This window comes from Sus scrofa, chromosome 14 (assembly GCF_000003025.6).
Source record: "Sus scrofa isolate TJ Tabasco breed Duroc chromosome 14, Sscrofa11.1, whole genome shotgun sequence".
NCBI classification, from domain to species: Eukaryota; Metazoa; Chordata; class Mammalia; order Artiodactyla; family Suidae; genus Sus; species Sus scrofa.
The window spans coordinates 75,706,945-75,722,459 of NC_010456.5; the positions used below are offsets into that span (position 1 = coordinate 75,706,945).

Consider the following 15,515-nt stretch of genomic DNA (forward strand, 5'->3'; position numbering starts at 1 on the left):
CTGAGGTTAGAGAGTTTATTCGTATATGATCTAATGTGGCCACATTTGATGTTAATGTGAGATTGGCAGTCATAAGTATTATAGATACCTCAAGGACTGACAACATTTGTACTTAACCTAATTTGGAGGGAAGAGGCAAGAAAAAACTGAAATGGAACAAGGGGTCAGGTCATTGCAGCAAGGCTAGTTGCAAGTTCTATTGAATTCTTTTGGTTATCATAGCTATTATGATTGGATTCCCCTCTGATCTCTGCAGGATAAGAGGGATAACTATTTTAGCAATTAGATGGTTTAAAATCCTAATCTAATCTAGAATGGAAGGAAGAGTGTGGAAAGGGAGCACAAAAAGCCTTTTATCCCAGTCCATGTTAAAGCAATAATTAACTGCCTTCCTCTTCATCTTGGGGAGGAAAAGAATATACCCTGTATCACTGGCAATTGAACATTTTTGTGCTAAGGAGGATCGTTTTGATTGGCACCAGTAAGCCCTTTTCTCTATTTATCCATCCAGAGGATTTTGGGGGACTTTGCTTCTCTCTTAATGATGTAAATAATTGAGAGAGAAGGTTGAATGGACAAACCAAATGCCAACAATAACGAATACCTTATCAGAGACTCAAATAGCCAGAGTTCTTCCCAAACCACTGTATTATTTTAACACCACCCATTATTTTAACACATCTCCCCATCTTTGTGTACCTTACTATCCTGGCATTGTTGGTATGTGCAGACACATTAATATCTTAATTGCATTTTTAGTGAATCATACCGGAATCATCCAGAAGTGTTTTTTTAGGCCGTTGGCAAATTTACCTTCTCCCTCCCTATAATTTCATCTCCAAATAATGTGGACAGCTTTTTCAGGGTCAAAGGTTTGAGGTTGCACTTTTCCTCCACCATGATAATTCCCTGGAAGCATATTCTCTCTGTCAAGAAAATCTAATAAAGCTGAGTCCCTTCAGTTTTCCAGGGCTTTATGGAAGCCTGATCAGAAAGTAACAACTCTGTGTTCAGCCAGGTCTAGAATTGGACATCTGTGAGTCTGATATCCTATGAATTATCATTTTATAGCCTTTTCATTGCCATTTGAAGGTATGTTGGAGCACATTAAATTTTATTTGTTTTGAATAGATAATACATTCACAACATCAAAGAATGTATGGGAAAATTTTTTCTCATCTCTCTTTCACAGCAACCATTTCTTTTCTTAGCAGCAAGCACTGTTTTTAGCTTCTTGTGTTTCCTATTGGAGATAGTCAGTGCATGCATAACCAAATGTGAAAGCATAATCTTTTTTGCCTTTTAATGCAAATAATACCGTATCATACAGGATTCAATTGGGGAGGCAGAACCATGTGAAAAATATGGCACAAAAGATTTACTATAGGAGTGAGGCTTTGTGCAGTTGTAGATGAAGGTAAAGAAGTAAGAGTCTAGGAGTTTCCGTTGTGGCAAAGCAGAAACAAATCTAACTAGGAACTTTGAGGTCCCAGATTCGATCCCTGACCTCGCTCAGTGGGTTAAGGATCTGGGGTTGCTGTGAGCTGTGGTGTAGGTTGCAGACTCGGCTTAGATCCTGCGTTGCTGTGGCCGTGGTGTAGGCCAGCAGCTGGAGCTCCTATTAGATCCCTAGCCTGGGAACCTCTATATGCCGAGGGAGTGGCCCTAAAAAGCAAAAAAAAAAAAAAAAAAGAAGAAGAAGTAAGAGTAAAAAGAGAACCTTGGGGAGTTACCTGGTGGCCTAGCGGTTAAGGAACCAGCATTGTCACTGCTGTGGCTTGGGTTCGATCCCTGGCCTGGGAACCTCCACATACCATAGGAGCAGCCAAAAAAAGAAAAAAAAAAGGCAAGGGGGAACTTCAGAAAATCAGAGAAAAGTTACTAATTTTGAAGTGACGACACATATGGATGAACCAAAGCTTTCCAGGGAACCTGAAAACTCAGATGCATCCAACTCTTAGGATAAGGAGAATTAGCAAAAACAAGGGCTGACAGAGAAATCCCTAGGACAGTTTTATCAAATAGAAATTTCTGTGATGATGAAAATATTCCATTTCTGCACTGTCCAGTATAGTAGCCATCAGTCACATGTGCCTGTTGAGCCCCTGAAATGTGGCTTGTGTGATTGAGAAACTGAATTTTAAACTTGATTTCATTGTAATTAATTTAAATTTAAATAGCCACTTATGGCAAGCAGTTACTCTTGGAGAGCACAGCTCTGGAAGGCTGCATCTGGTTGTGGGTGTGGATTTGCTGCTAATCATCCCAGGCGGCAGTTGAGAAAAAAGAGCTGGATGCAGAGCAGGGGGGAGCAGGCACACGTTGGCATCTCCAGATACCACCGCATCTATCTCTACTACTAACAACAACCCTCAGAGCATCATGGCTTCTCCTTCATTTCTACCTTCCAAATTCCCATTCAAATTCTTCTTTTGGTTAACTCTAATTCCATACAGGGAATTTTGGGGAACTTGGGATATTTTGGGAAAGACAATTCCAGTTAAGCTAGATGACAAGGTATAAAACCACCAAACTGCTTTTCTTACCTAATAGTGTATTCTAAAGATCTTAACATACTAGTACATAAAGAATGCCTCAGTCATTCCCACAGCTGCTGTTTATTACATTGTATGAATATGTGTCACCATTCACTTAACTGCATATTTTATAATTTATCAATAGGCTTTGATGTTGTTCTCATTTTTTGCTATAGTATATAGTGCAGCATTGAATAGTTTTGAATGTGTGCCACTTAGAAAGCATATGAGTGTGTGTATAGGAAAAATACCTAGAAGTGAAGGTGCTGTGTGTCAAAGTGCATGTGGATCAAAAACTTAAATTTTAAAGAAGGAAAAAAAAAGATTTAAAATCATGAAAAAAGTCAAAAGAAATATTTTTACAACCTTGGAGTGAGAAATATCTACCTATGACATAAAACAGAAAAGAAGCCATTAAAAAAAGATTGATTTTGGAGTTTCCGTCTTGGTGCAGCAGAAACGAATCCGACTAGGAACCATGAGGTGGTGGGTTCAAACCTGGCCTCGCTCAGCAGGTTAAGGGTCCGGCGTTGCCATGAGCTCTGGTGTAGGTCCCAGACCTAGCTCGGGTCTGGTGTTGCTGTGGCTCTGGCATAGGCAGGCAGCAACAGCTCTGATTAGACCCCTAGCCTCCATATGCCGTGGGTACGGCCCTAAAAAGACAAAAGACCAAAAAAAAAAGGTTGATATAAAAAATAAACTTTCTGTGAAACAGACCTATAATATGCATATTAATTTTTAAACTAATGAGTCCTTAGTGTAAATGATCTAATAGAAATTTACTTTTTTTTTGACTGTACCTGTGGTGTATGGAATTTGCCAAACCAGGGATCAAATCTGAGCCATAGCTGCAGTTCGAGCTGCCACAGAGGCAATGCCAGATTCTTAACCCACTGTGCTACAGTGGGAACTCCAGAAACTTACTTTTTGTAAAACAAAAGCCAAGCCTGGTTTCAGATTTCATAGACTTGCAGGTTGTGATTATTCATACCTATTTAATCATTAATGTATTCATGCTTCATTAGGAAAAGGAAGAGGAGAGAGCCTATTTAGTTTGCTTGCCTACTTGCTTCCTTCCTTATTTCCTCCCTTCATCCCTCCCCTTCTCCCTCCTTGGATTTCTAAGCAAATACAGTGTAATTATGGTGTTGAAAATGGAAATGGAAAAAGAAAGGGCTAGAATAGAAAAGTCATTGGCCTACCAGTCAGAAGATCTTTTCCCACTCCGTGCTAGCTCTGCAACTCTGTGAATATCATGATTAGACCTCATTAAAGAGAGGAACCACCTCACATTTGATTTTTTTTTTCCTTCTGTAGTGAATAGATCAGTACCTCATACAAAAATGTTTGTTAATATTATCTTTCTAGGTCTCAAATTCCTCATTTATAAGTTGAAGACACCAAGCTTACCCATGGTGCCATGAGGTCAAATATGAGATAATATATGTGAGAGGATTTTGTTAACCATAGATAATTTACACCTACCTAAAGAATTGTCTTTTTGAGAGAGGACTGAAATTACGGGAAGAATATTAATATTGATACAGTAGAAACATCAAAACTCAATTCCCGGCCTGGGGAACAGGAGGCATGGACGCTTCCACTTTGCTGTGACATTCCAGAGTGCAGTTTTCTCTTTTCGTAACTTTGGAAAGCGTAGAACTGTGTGTGAATGTGAGCTGCAATTTTAGTGCAAAGCAGACCCTGTTGACATTGACAACTTTTGAACTCCGAGTGTTCTTACTTTTATCTTTTCCCATTAATGCAGCACACATTCATTGGAGCATGCAAGATACTATGCTAGATGCTATATCCCATTTTACTATATCAGCTCTTCTCTAATCCAATGTGCTCCCCTTCTTTGAATTTTTTTATTGATTGAATTTCTGTGATAACTGTACTAAAGGACATCCTTGAGGGATATTTGAAATATACACATGACTAATTCTGACTGTGGCTTATTTTGATTTAGAAGAAGTTTGACCTACTGTAGCTAACAAAATGCCACAGTTAAGACTAACAGGATTCGAAAACAAAAGCTTTACTTCTGGTGCTTTTTAAAAAATTCTTTGGCAGCTGAGACCAGCTGACTTTGTATTAAATTCTCAAAACATAATTTTTAGATTTCTGGAAACATATGCTACTCAGAGAAGAGGATATTGAATCAAAGAATTATTTACTCTTTTTCCTTTTCAGTCATTCTCAGAACTTCATGCCCTTTTGAGCTTAGTATTGACACCCATGCAGCTGTTCCGTGCCTTTGCCCAATGGGAACAAATAAAACTTGGATGCTAGGAGGAAGGTGTGTGGGGCTTATATTATTAGGATAATGGTATTTTTAGTTATACCTTTGTATTTGCACATTTGAAATGCTATATTTTTTTTCCTCAGTTGTTCATTACTAAAGGGAAAAAATGACCAATTAAAATGGCAAGACCACAGATCAATTATAGATCAGTATTTGAATAAGCATGATAATAATTAGATTAATTCTAAACCTTTAATTTTTTTGTCTTTGTCTAATAAAGATTATTATTACTCATAAACTCATTTGTAGCATTTAGAATTCCAAGAATAAAATGGTGGATGTTGGCTTCAAACTTTCAGGTTGCCCAAATAAGAACTTAAGTTTCTAGAATTTATAGACTCCTCCTTTTTAAAAAAGAACTGTTCTTTTCCTTTGGCTCAGCATTGAAGGTGGGATCCCTATAGTGGATGAGTGGATGACTCTGCCTTGCTATTATCACTGGCTAAGCAACCCTGGAATAGCAGCTCTTGATTTAAGGCATACTTTTTGTTTGTTTGTTTTTTTAATGTAATCCTTTTCTTTCAGACCTCTTAAGCCATGAAAACGCAGCAACACTGAACGATGTAAAGACACTGGTCCAGCAGCTATACACCACGCTGTGCATTGAGCAGCACCAGTTAAACAAGGAGAGAGAGCTTATCGAAAGATTAGAAGATCTCAAAGAACAACTGGCGCCCCTAGAAAAGGTGCAAATTCAAATTTCAGACTTTCTCTACCAGTATTTTTCCCAGAGCATATGTGTTTGCTTTTTTCTCCCCCTCCAAGTTTTATGTGGTTGAGTTGTGTCAGTTAAACTAGCACGCTAGTTTTGGAAACCGAATCATGAAAAACTTCCGATGAAAGCTACGAAAGGACTTAAAAAGCCTTGAGTTTTAATGGACCTAGAGCTTTAAAGTCTAACCAGACTTACTACCTTTGCAACAATGATTGGAATAATTGCTGATCAAGAAGGGTTTTAAGTGAGGTGTGTGATGATTTTAGCCAACTTAAGAATTAGTAGGAGTTCCGTGATAGTTCAGCAGGTTAAGGATCTGGAGTTGTCACTGCAGTGGCTTGGGTCACTGCTGTGGCACAGGTTCAATCCCTGGCTAAGGAACTTCACATGGAAGTTCCATATTACATGGAATATTATGTATCTGTTTAAAAAATCATGTAGATCTATATGGTATAGAAAACTCTGCATGTTATTTTAAAATGTGCATATCCGTGCATCCAGTTTTTAAATGTGTTATGTGTATAGCTCCACCCTGCACACAAAAATAATCAGAAGGAACATATTCTCCAAAATGCTAATGCTACTACTAGTAGGATTATGAATGATTTTTCTTCTTTATACTTTTCTCAATGTCTTAGAATAATTATGTGTCATCCTTTGTTTTTAATAATATAAGTATTTCCATTTTAAGAAACTAGACTATATTAGAGATTAAAGAAGAGAACAAATACTCTTAATACTTTGTTTTTTCCTAATTTCTTTAAAAGTAATGAGCACATATCTCAAGGTTGTTCTCATTAAAGATCATTAGAAATGTTTTGATAGGAGTTCCTGTAGTGGCTCAGCAGTAACAAACTCGACTAGTATCCATGAGGACACAAGTTCAATCCCTGGTCTCATTCAGTGGGTTAAGGATCCGCCGTTGCTGTGAGCTGTGGTATAGGTCCCAGACACAGCTCAGATCCTACATTGCTGTGGCCATAGTGTAGGCCGGCAGCTACACTCTGATTCAACCCCTGGCCTGGGAATTTCCATATGCCGAGGGTGCTGCTCTAAAAAGACAAAAAAAAGAAAAAAGAAAAGTGATAAATTTGAAGAGCTGTTGTGAAGGGGTATGAAATTTAAATTTGGTGTTTTCAAAATGTAAAGAATTTCTTTAATGCACCAGCTATAACTAATTACTATCCCTCCTTTATTGAATATTTACTATGTGCCAGGACTTGTCCTAAGTATTTTACCCATATTCTCCTATTTAATCCTCAGAATAACTGATGAATGAAGTTATGGTGATTTGCAAATTGGACCCTAAACTTAGCCATTCTGAATCCATAGTCCGTGCTCTAACTCACTATGCTGTTTTGCCCCATGGTAGACCTTTTGAATAAAAATTGATGACAGATTGAATCTTGTATGCTACAGTGAGAGAACATCAGTGTGTTTTCATTTCCTTCTTTCAGAAACAGTAATTTTGTGGTTGAATAAAGACCTGTTGAAACTAACTTATTCACTCCCATTGTTTTACATATTTTCAGCAGCTTCTATGGTGAAACATAAAACACAAGTGTCCAAAAAAGGTTTATTCCTATAAAATATTCAGTGAAACGTATAGATACCATTTAGGAAGATAAACTGTGTCCCACTAGAATTGAGACCAACTTGTATCTTGATTATGAAATCTGTTTCTTTAGTAAACATAAAACAGTTTAAGATTGGCTCTGTATCAGAGTTCCCATGGTGGCACAGCAGATATGAATCCAACTAGTATCCATGAGGATGTGGGTTCAATCCCTGGTCTTGCTCAGCAGGTCAGGGATCAGACGTTGCTGTGAGTTGTGGTGTAGGTCGCAGATGCGGCTTGGATCCTTCATTGCTGTGGCTGAAGTGAGGCCGGCAGCTCTAGTTCCATATGCCGCGGGTGCGGCCCAAAAAGCAAAAAATTTAAAAATAATATAAAATAAAATTGGCTGTATATCAAAATGCCTTACAATTGACCAATACTGTGCCCTATAGGTACGAATTGAGATTAGCAGAAAAGCTGAGAAGAGGACCACTTTGGTGCTATGGGGTGGACTTGCCTACATGGCCACACAGTTTGGCATCTTGGCCCGGCTTACCTGGTGGGAATATTCCTGGGACATCATGGAGCCAGTCACCTACTTCATCACTTATGGAAGTGCCATGGCAATGTATGCATATTTTGTAATGACACGCCAGGTAAGAATTCCTCTTCAAGTAACTTTATATCAGATAGTAGTGAAATGTTGGTTGTCAAAGTTGTTCTTTTTTCTCTCATAGTCTTTCTAAGACCAGGTCCCTTTAAGTACTCATTTATCTTTTATACACATACACACATAGTTGCACATGCACATGCATGCCAGTTATGTATCAGGCACTATTCTAGGTGCTAGAGATGGGGACATAAGACTTGGCTTTGGCCCCCTATCGAGCAAACAGACTGTTAAGAGAGCCATGTAAACCATTAAATTCATAAAAATATTACAGTAAGATACAGAATAAGAAGGCAAAGGAGAAGAGTGGTCAGCCATAGGATGACTCATTCAGCTCAGTTTGCTTGGCTTTTTATATACTTTGTAATTAATTTAGCATTCCAATGGGATAGTCCCAAGAATCTTGCTTTTTACTGAATGTTTGGAATGGAGAATTGGTGATAACTAATCAGGTAGTTAAACTAAACTCTGGGCTGCTTCTAAATATGTTAAGAGTATAATTGTTTGCTATTGTTTTTACCTCATGGAAGAAAGGTGAAAATTAGATATCTAATCACTGTTCCATTCTTTATCAACCAAGGCTCATATATTAATATCAGCTTCTAGAACCAATTTTTATTGCTGGTGCTATTGTGTGTTTGTTTTTTAGTAGCTTGGGAATCCATAGTGTTACTTTAAGAAGTATGAGGGATTTATTGTCACTTATTATCACCATGTATGATACAACCACAGAGCCAAGCTCCCTTGAGTAACAATCATTCGAGGAGTTCCCATTGTGGCTCGGCGGGTTAAGGACCTGACGTTGTCTCTGTGAGGATGCAGGTTCGATACCTGGCCTCACTTAGTGGGTTAAGAATCCAGCATTGCCATAAGTTGCAGCATTGGTCACAGATGCAGCTTGGATCTGGTGTTGCTGTGGCACAGGCCACAGCTGAAGCTCCAGTTCCACCCCTAGTCAAGAAACTTCCAGGTACGGCTGTAAAAAGAAAAAAAAAAAATCATTTGAAATAGCTGAGACATGAGAAACCTTCTCCATTTTCTTAAGTATCAGAAAGAAGAATATTGCTTCTCCTATATTTTTGTATGTCCGCTGTTGAACATAGGCATTTTGTTTCTGTTTTTGTTAGACCAATCATTATAAGCCTATTTGGGGCGGGGGGTGGAGAATGAAAGCCCAAGATGTTATTTAACCTTCCTGAACCTTCCAGTATGTCTGTGGAGAAGAGAGACAGTGAACCGTTTGTGTCCTGTTATTGTTTGCCCAGAGTTTCTAGCACTTGGTACCATGTCTACCTGATACTCGTCACTCCGCATGAACAGAACTGACAGCCAGATCAGCCTTACCTAGTCACAGCTCTGGATGAAGCTTGCAATATATATCTGTCTGTCTGTCTGTGTTTCTCACCCTCTTCCTCTCCCTCTCTCTCTTTAATGGGTTCTTCTTATTGATCAAAGTACAGACTCCATAGCCTGATATTCCTAACTGGTTGCTGCCTTTTCCAAATGTGTATGTACTAAGTATTTTAAACACATCAAATTACAGTTGACCCTTGAACAGCGGGGGTTGGGGCATGAACCCTCTGAAAAGAAAAAGAAAAAAAAATTTTCATCTAAAACTTAGGTTGGCCCTTCATTTCCATGGTTCATCTGTATCCACATTTCTTCCATATCCATGGTTCTGAATCCGGGGATTCACCCAACTGAGGATCATGTAGTGCTGTAGTATCTACTATGGAAAAAAAATCTGCCTGAAAGTGGACCTGTGCAGTTTAAGCCCACATTGCTCAAGGATCAACTGTATATAGTCTTTTCTTTGTCTTTTTTTTTTTTTTTTTTTTTTTGTCTTTTTTCTTTTTATTCCGCAGCATATGGAGGTTCCCAAGCTGGGGTCAAATCAGAACTATAGCTACCGGCCTTCACCACAGCCACTGCAACCCAGGATCTGAGCCTTGCCTTTGATCTGCACCACAGCTCACAGCAACACCAGATCATTAACCCACTGAGTGAGGCCAGGGATCAAATCTGTGTTCTCATGGATGCTCGTCAGATTTGTTTCTGCTGAGCCACCATGGAAATTCCTTTTTCTTTTCTTTTTTTTTAATGTAGTCTTTATTTCCCCCAAATGCTCTGAGTCTTCCACACTTGATTCCATATTTCATATCATTCTATTAACTGGGAAGGTTTTCCCTGTTGATCTATACCTGTTATATTTCAAGGTTTATTTAAATGTTTATCTTTCATGAACTTTTGATCACTCCCCTACAGCCAACTTTGATCTCCCTCTTCTGAATTTCTCTAGCACATTGTGCCTCTCATTTCACTCATCCTGTGTCATCTTGTATTGTAATTATTCATGTTCAACTTCTTTTCCCTTCTATTAGTCTATTATATCTTTTGAGGCAAGGCTTTCAGGGTTTGATTTTTATTTTTCATTTTTTATTTCCTTACCATGCCTAATACAGTGCCTTATATCTTTAATAGCCTATCTGTCCTATTTAAATGCTGTACTTCTATGATTCCTAAACATTTTTGCTGCCCCCAAGTGACAAGTCGCAAAATAGCAGGAGTAAACAATTTTATGAACAGGAAAACATTAACCAAATAAAATGAAAATAGAAAGTTTCGGGAGTTCCTGTCGTGGCTCAGTGGTTAGCGAATCCAACTAGGAACCATGAGGTTGCGGGTTCCATCCCTGGCCTTGCTCAGTGGGTTAAGGATCTGGTGTTGCTGTGGTCGTGGCATAGGCCAGTGGCTACAGCTCCGATTGGACCCCTAGCCTGGGAACCTCCATATGCCGCGGGTGTGGCTCTAAGACAAAAGACAAAAAAAAAGAAAGAAAGATATATTTAACACAGTACATGTCAGTGGTATATCTTTATATGTGCTCCTGTATATTGAATCTAACCAACAGTAAATGCTTATTTGTGAAGATAGTGTGCTAAGGACTAACAATTTAATTTCTCCTCCTTTATTTTTGTAGGAATATGTTTATCCAGAAGCCAGAGACAGACAATACTTACTATTTTTCCATAAAGGAGCCAAAAAGTCACGTTTTGACCTTGAGAAATACAATCAACTCAAAGATGCAATTGCTCAGGTAAGTTTTCCAAAAATGAAAGTAAATCCCAGCCCAATCTTGTATGGTATCAGCAGCAGCAGCAGCTATAATCACAGCACTTAAATGTGCACCCTCGGAAAGAACCATCCAGTCCTCTTCTTCCTATGTAAATCATTCCTTGGTTGATAAAAATGGCTATTTTAGGATGGATGCCCCTCTAGAAAGTTTTATAACACAGTGTAGAAAGATGATGGATCAGAGTTCCCGTTGTGGCTCAGTGGAAATGAATCTGACTAGCATCCATGAGGACTCAGGTTCGATCCCTGGCCTCGCTCAGTGGGTTAAAGATCTGACATTGCTGTGAGCTGTGGTGTAGGTCACAGATGCAGCTCGGATCTGGTGTGGCTGTGGCTGTGGTATAGGCTAGCAGCTACAGCTCCGATTAAACCCCTACCTGGGAACCTCCATGTGCTACAGGTTCAGCCCTAAAAAGACAAGAAAGAAAGAAAGAGAGAGAGAGAGAGAGAGAGAGAGAGAGAGAGAAAGAAAGAAAGAAAGAAAGAAAGAAAGAAAGAAAGAAAGAAAGAAAGAAAGAAAGATGGATGATGGGTCATACCTCTCCTGTTAACACTAGCATATTAAAATTTTTAGACTTATTTTTACTTTTTTCATTTTGTTTCTTTAGAGTTTTCTCTCTTTTTAAAAATCTTTCTACAGTAATAGACCCAAATATCTCTCACCCAAAATGTGTGGTAGCAGTGAAGCAAAAATAAAATCCAGGTCAGAGCGAGATGACTAGAAATCTGCCTGGTGCAGGTCAGAGATTACTGAGCTAGAAAATGTTTTTTTAAAAGATTGCTATTTTATTTTTCATTGCTACCTATTTCAGATTTCTGAATGTGCTTCCCCCTCATTCTGATGTCTTTTTGGTGAAGAAATCCTTAGCTCTCTTCTCTGCAATCTTTTATGACTTGAGAGATTTTTTAAAGACTCTAGAAGCCCTCCCATTCTCTTTAATATTTAATTGCTTTTCTCTGGACCTTCTCTGTCCCTTTTTGGTGATGGAGTTGTACTTTGAATAGGCTCAATCCATCTTCCTGCGTTGGCCTAAGTGAAACCTAATCTTTTGTTGCTCATTATGGTAGTTCTCAACTGGAGGGAATGCATAAGACTCATCCCTGGAGCTATTAAAAATACAGATGCTTCAGCCCCACCCTAAGCCTTTTAATCCAGCGCCTCAAGGGTGAACCCAAACAAGTGTGAGTTTTGAAAGTGCTGCAGTTTGACTGCACATCCCTGTTTTAAAAATGACTGACTGGTGAAAAACTTAACCACTAGATAGAGAACTCAAGTCATGAGCAGCATAAATTTAAATTCTGGCTCCAGGCAGAAGTGTGTGGAAGGGCTTCTCCCTGGAGAAATGCCATCAAAGTGCATCAGATGCTCCCACATTCCTGACTCAGGGCCCCTGAGTCCTGCCCTGTCAATTGCAGAGCCTTTTCTGGAGGCTCTGTTGACAGCTGAAGCTGCTGGGACACACTTCTGTTTCTGTCCTCCTTTGCTGTCCTGTTTGTTTAAGCCCTTTGCCTGCGGCACTCTTATTTTGAGGGTGATAGAGAAGATCTCTCTGACTCATAGTGATGCAGGAAAGGCGATTTCCTTTTCTCAGGAGACAGTAATATCACTGAAAGCTTCACTAGCCAGTTTTTCTCACCTTTTGTTTCTATTTTAGGCAGAAATGGACCTGAAGAGACTGAGAGACCCATTACAAGTACATCTGCCCCTCCGACAAATTGGCGAAAAAGATTGATCTGCAAAGAGCCTCTGAATCCCGACAGAAAGAACACCTGTTTCTAACTATGGCCTTTTTATTAAAGCATTGCAGGTGGAAGCTGGGAGCCATGTCGGGGTTCAGAGTTTTTACCTTTAATTAAAAAACAAAACAAAAAGGATCTTAGGAAACAAAAGGATGTTAAAATCAGGGTTTGCGGAATATAAGCTCAAAGGGCTTAGTGAGTATTGTCTTAATCGAGCATCTCAGTTTCTGGATGAAAATGATGCATTATATAGTTGAGAAATTCACAAAGAGAAAATGATGCTGGGCGTGTTTGTTTCTTGCATCTTCTTTGCAGGGTCAGCAAAACAGTAACACACCAGCACCCGACTCAGCTCTAATTTTTTTTTAATTTAACTTTTCTTATTTTTGACATAGGAGTAACTAAATATACCAGAAAAGCAAATCCTTGAGATATGTGGGTGGCAAACAGAGTCTGAGCCCATGTCATTAGCATTTATTTTAGATTGGACCCAGTCTCTGCAAAGTTACCGGGAATCTCTCCCATTTGTGCCCCTTTTCTGACCACCCACACATGTTGTTACACTAATTTTATCCATATGATAATTGGAACCAACTTATGGCTGTTTGATAATTGACACTTTGGATTATCCCTTAATACCTTCTTAAATGTCTATATATTCCAGTGCTCTGGATCAGTACCTAGAAATCATTGGCAACACTGCATGGGTTGTTTTGTTTTGTTTTGTTTTGTTTTTTACTAATTAATCTTTAAGAGGAGGACAAATTTCCCTCCTTTATTCAACTATCCCGTTGATACTCCCCCCTCCCTCCACAGCTCAAGCCAGCGAGGGAGTGTTCAGCTGTATTACCAAATCAGGAAGATATAAGGTTTACAAATTGGCTAAAAATCATGGCTCTGTAGCCATTTTCAGAACCAGAATAACTTCACTGCTGTTAATCTGCTTGTGTGACAGCATTCCAGGCCAGCCAGATGGCACTGCCTTGTCTGGAGGCCTTGCTAGTCTCGAAGGACACACACACTTGCACACTGTTTGTGAGCCCTCCCACCCCCACGACCTCAGTCGTCGTAAGTCAAGTGTGTGGATCTCAAAGGGTGCAATTTATCTTTATACCGGAATACATTTCTATGGCTTCTTTCAGCTTACCCTCTTCACCCTATTTTTTCTTATCTTGAATTGAGAGAAAGAAGAGTTAATCTTATACTCCATCAGAATATTTTCTACCGTAACTCCAGATGCCATCAACATTTGAAGAGTCGAGGGAATCTGTTCTAATATCCTGTTTTTGACTACTGTGGGGGCAGGCTGGAGAGGATGATAGGGCTTGCCACACAGCTGATTGATTGGCTGTTTTCTTTCACATGAGTCATCCCTCTTCGTCATGGCAAGGGGTTTCTTTCTCTTTTTCTTCCTCCTTTGGGATCCTTGTGTATGAAGAGAAACACTTTAAATGACAAACCCAGACTCCAGGTGCCTTGCAGAGGTCGAAGGCCAGCCAGGATTGCTGCTGCTGCTCCTGCCACCACCCCTTCCACTGGCATGACGGAATGAAAGGATGCATGTCTCCACTTCCCGTCCCTCCTCCCACTTCCTTCCCCGCCCGCCCCCGGTCTGTTCAACCCCCTTCCCTCATTTATTTCTGTTAAGTTGTGCGAATTATTTTTAAACCATTTATCCTGTTTGTACGCAGGGTTTTTAAGAAGAAACAGTACAATGCAACGAGCAAATCCTTGCAGGGTGTGGGAGGCAAGGGGGAGGGGAGGACATGGAGAAAAGTCCTTTAAACAAAATAGCAAAATACTGAACATGTGTAAAATCCTGTATCATTTATGAAATATGTATAAAAAGCAATGTACCTTCTGGAACAATAAATACTTATTCAATTTTTGAACTATAGCATCTCATTCTTTTTTTGTTTTGTTTTGATTTTGGTTTTTGGCTGCAAGTTCCTGGGCCAGGGATCAAACCCCAGCCACAGCAGTGACAACGCCAGATCTTTAACCCCCTGAGCCACAAGGGAACTCCTACAGCATCTCATTCTTGGACTCAAGAAAGTTGTTTGAGGATGAGCCAAGATCAAATGCTCATTATTTTAAGAGTTTATATCAAATTTATAATGATCACCAAATAGGAATATATTACATGTCGCCTCATCCATCAAAGGTACATCAAAAAGCATGTTAAATGTCTGCATTAAATGTAGTGTGAGATGTACCGAGAGCTTCCACAGCTGTGGTCCAGCCTCCTGGCAGCTCACAGCAACCTAACACAGACATCCCTAAGGTTTGTAAGGTTTAAGACAGTAAGATTGAAAATATTAAGCCATTGTTTGCAATCAACAAACGGAATAATGGGAGTTCCTGATAGGGGGTTAAGAACCCAGTGAGTATCCATGATGCAAGTTCGATCCCTGGCCTCACTCATCATGGCTGTGAGCTGTGGTGTAGATCTCAGACTTAGCTTGGATCTGGCATTGCTGTGGCTGTGGCTCAGGCTGGCAGCTGCATCTCTGCTTTGACTCCTGCCTGGGAATTTCCATATGCTGCGGGTGAGACCCTAAAAAACCCACACAAAAAAGCAACCACGCACACTGACTAATGGAGAGTGTTAAATCCACTAGTAATTGTAGGTAATGCAGTTTTGCTGAGGAATCATACTTTACTTTTAGAGCTGTAAAAAGTAAAAGGATTCTCAGTATGGTTCCTGGAGCAGCAACTTGATCTCCAGAAATGCAAATTCTCTGGTCCCTCCTAAATCAGAAACTAGCATTGGGACCAGCAATCTGTGTTTTACAAACCCTCCTGGTGATTCTGATGCCAACCATGGATCAGTCCAGCCATTGCTTTAAAGA

General features: G+C 39.6%; 1 protein-coding gene across 4 annotated transcripts in view; it reads left to right on the forward strand.

Annotated features, from left to right (window-relative positions):
- Window positions 1-14,558, forward strand: part of MCU (mitochondrial calcium uniporter) — a 202,970-nt gene extending 188,412 nt beyond the window's left edge. For 3 of the 4 annotated variants that reach the window (XR_002338599.1, XR_002338598.1, XM_001925826.6), the window contains 4 exons: window positions 5,371-5,531; window positions 7,571-7,774; window positions 10,769-10,885; window positions 12,579-14,558. Coding sequence is in view for 2 of the 4 variants with exons in the window: in XM_001925826.6 (XP_001925861.1) it covers window positions 5,371-5,531; window positions 7,571-7,774; window positions 10,769-10,885; window positions 12,579-12,656 (560 nt within the window). In the remaining 2 variants the exon portion in view is untranslated. The remainder of the gene's footprint in view (window positions 1-5,370; window positions 5,532-7,570; window positions 7,775-10,768; window positions 10,886-12,578) is intronic. The other variant, XM_021073096.1, reaches the window with a different exon arrangement.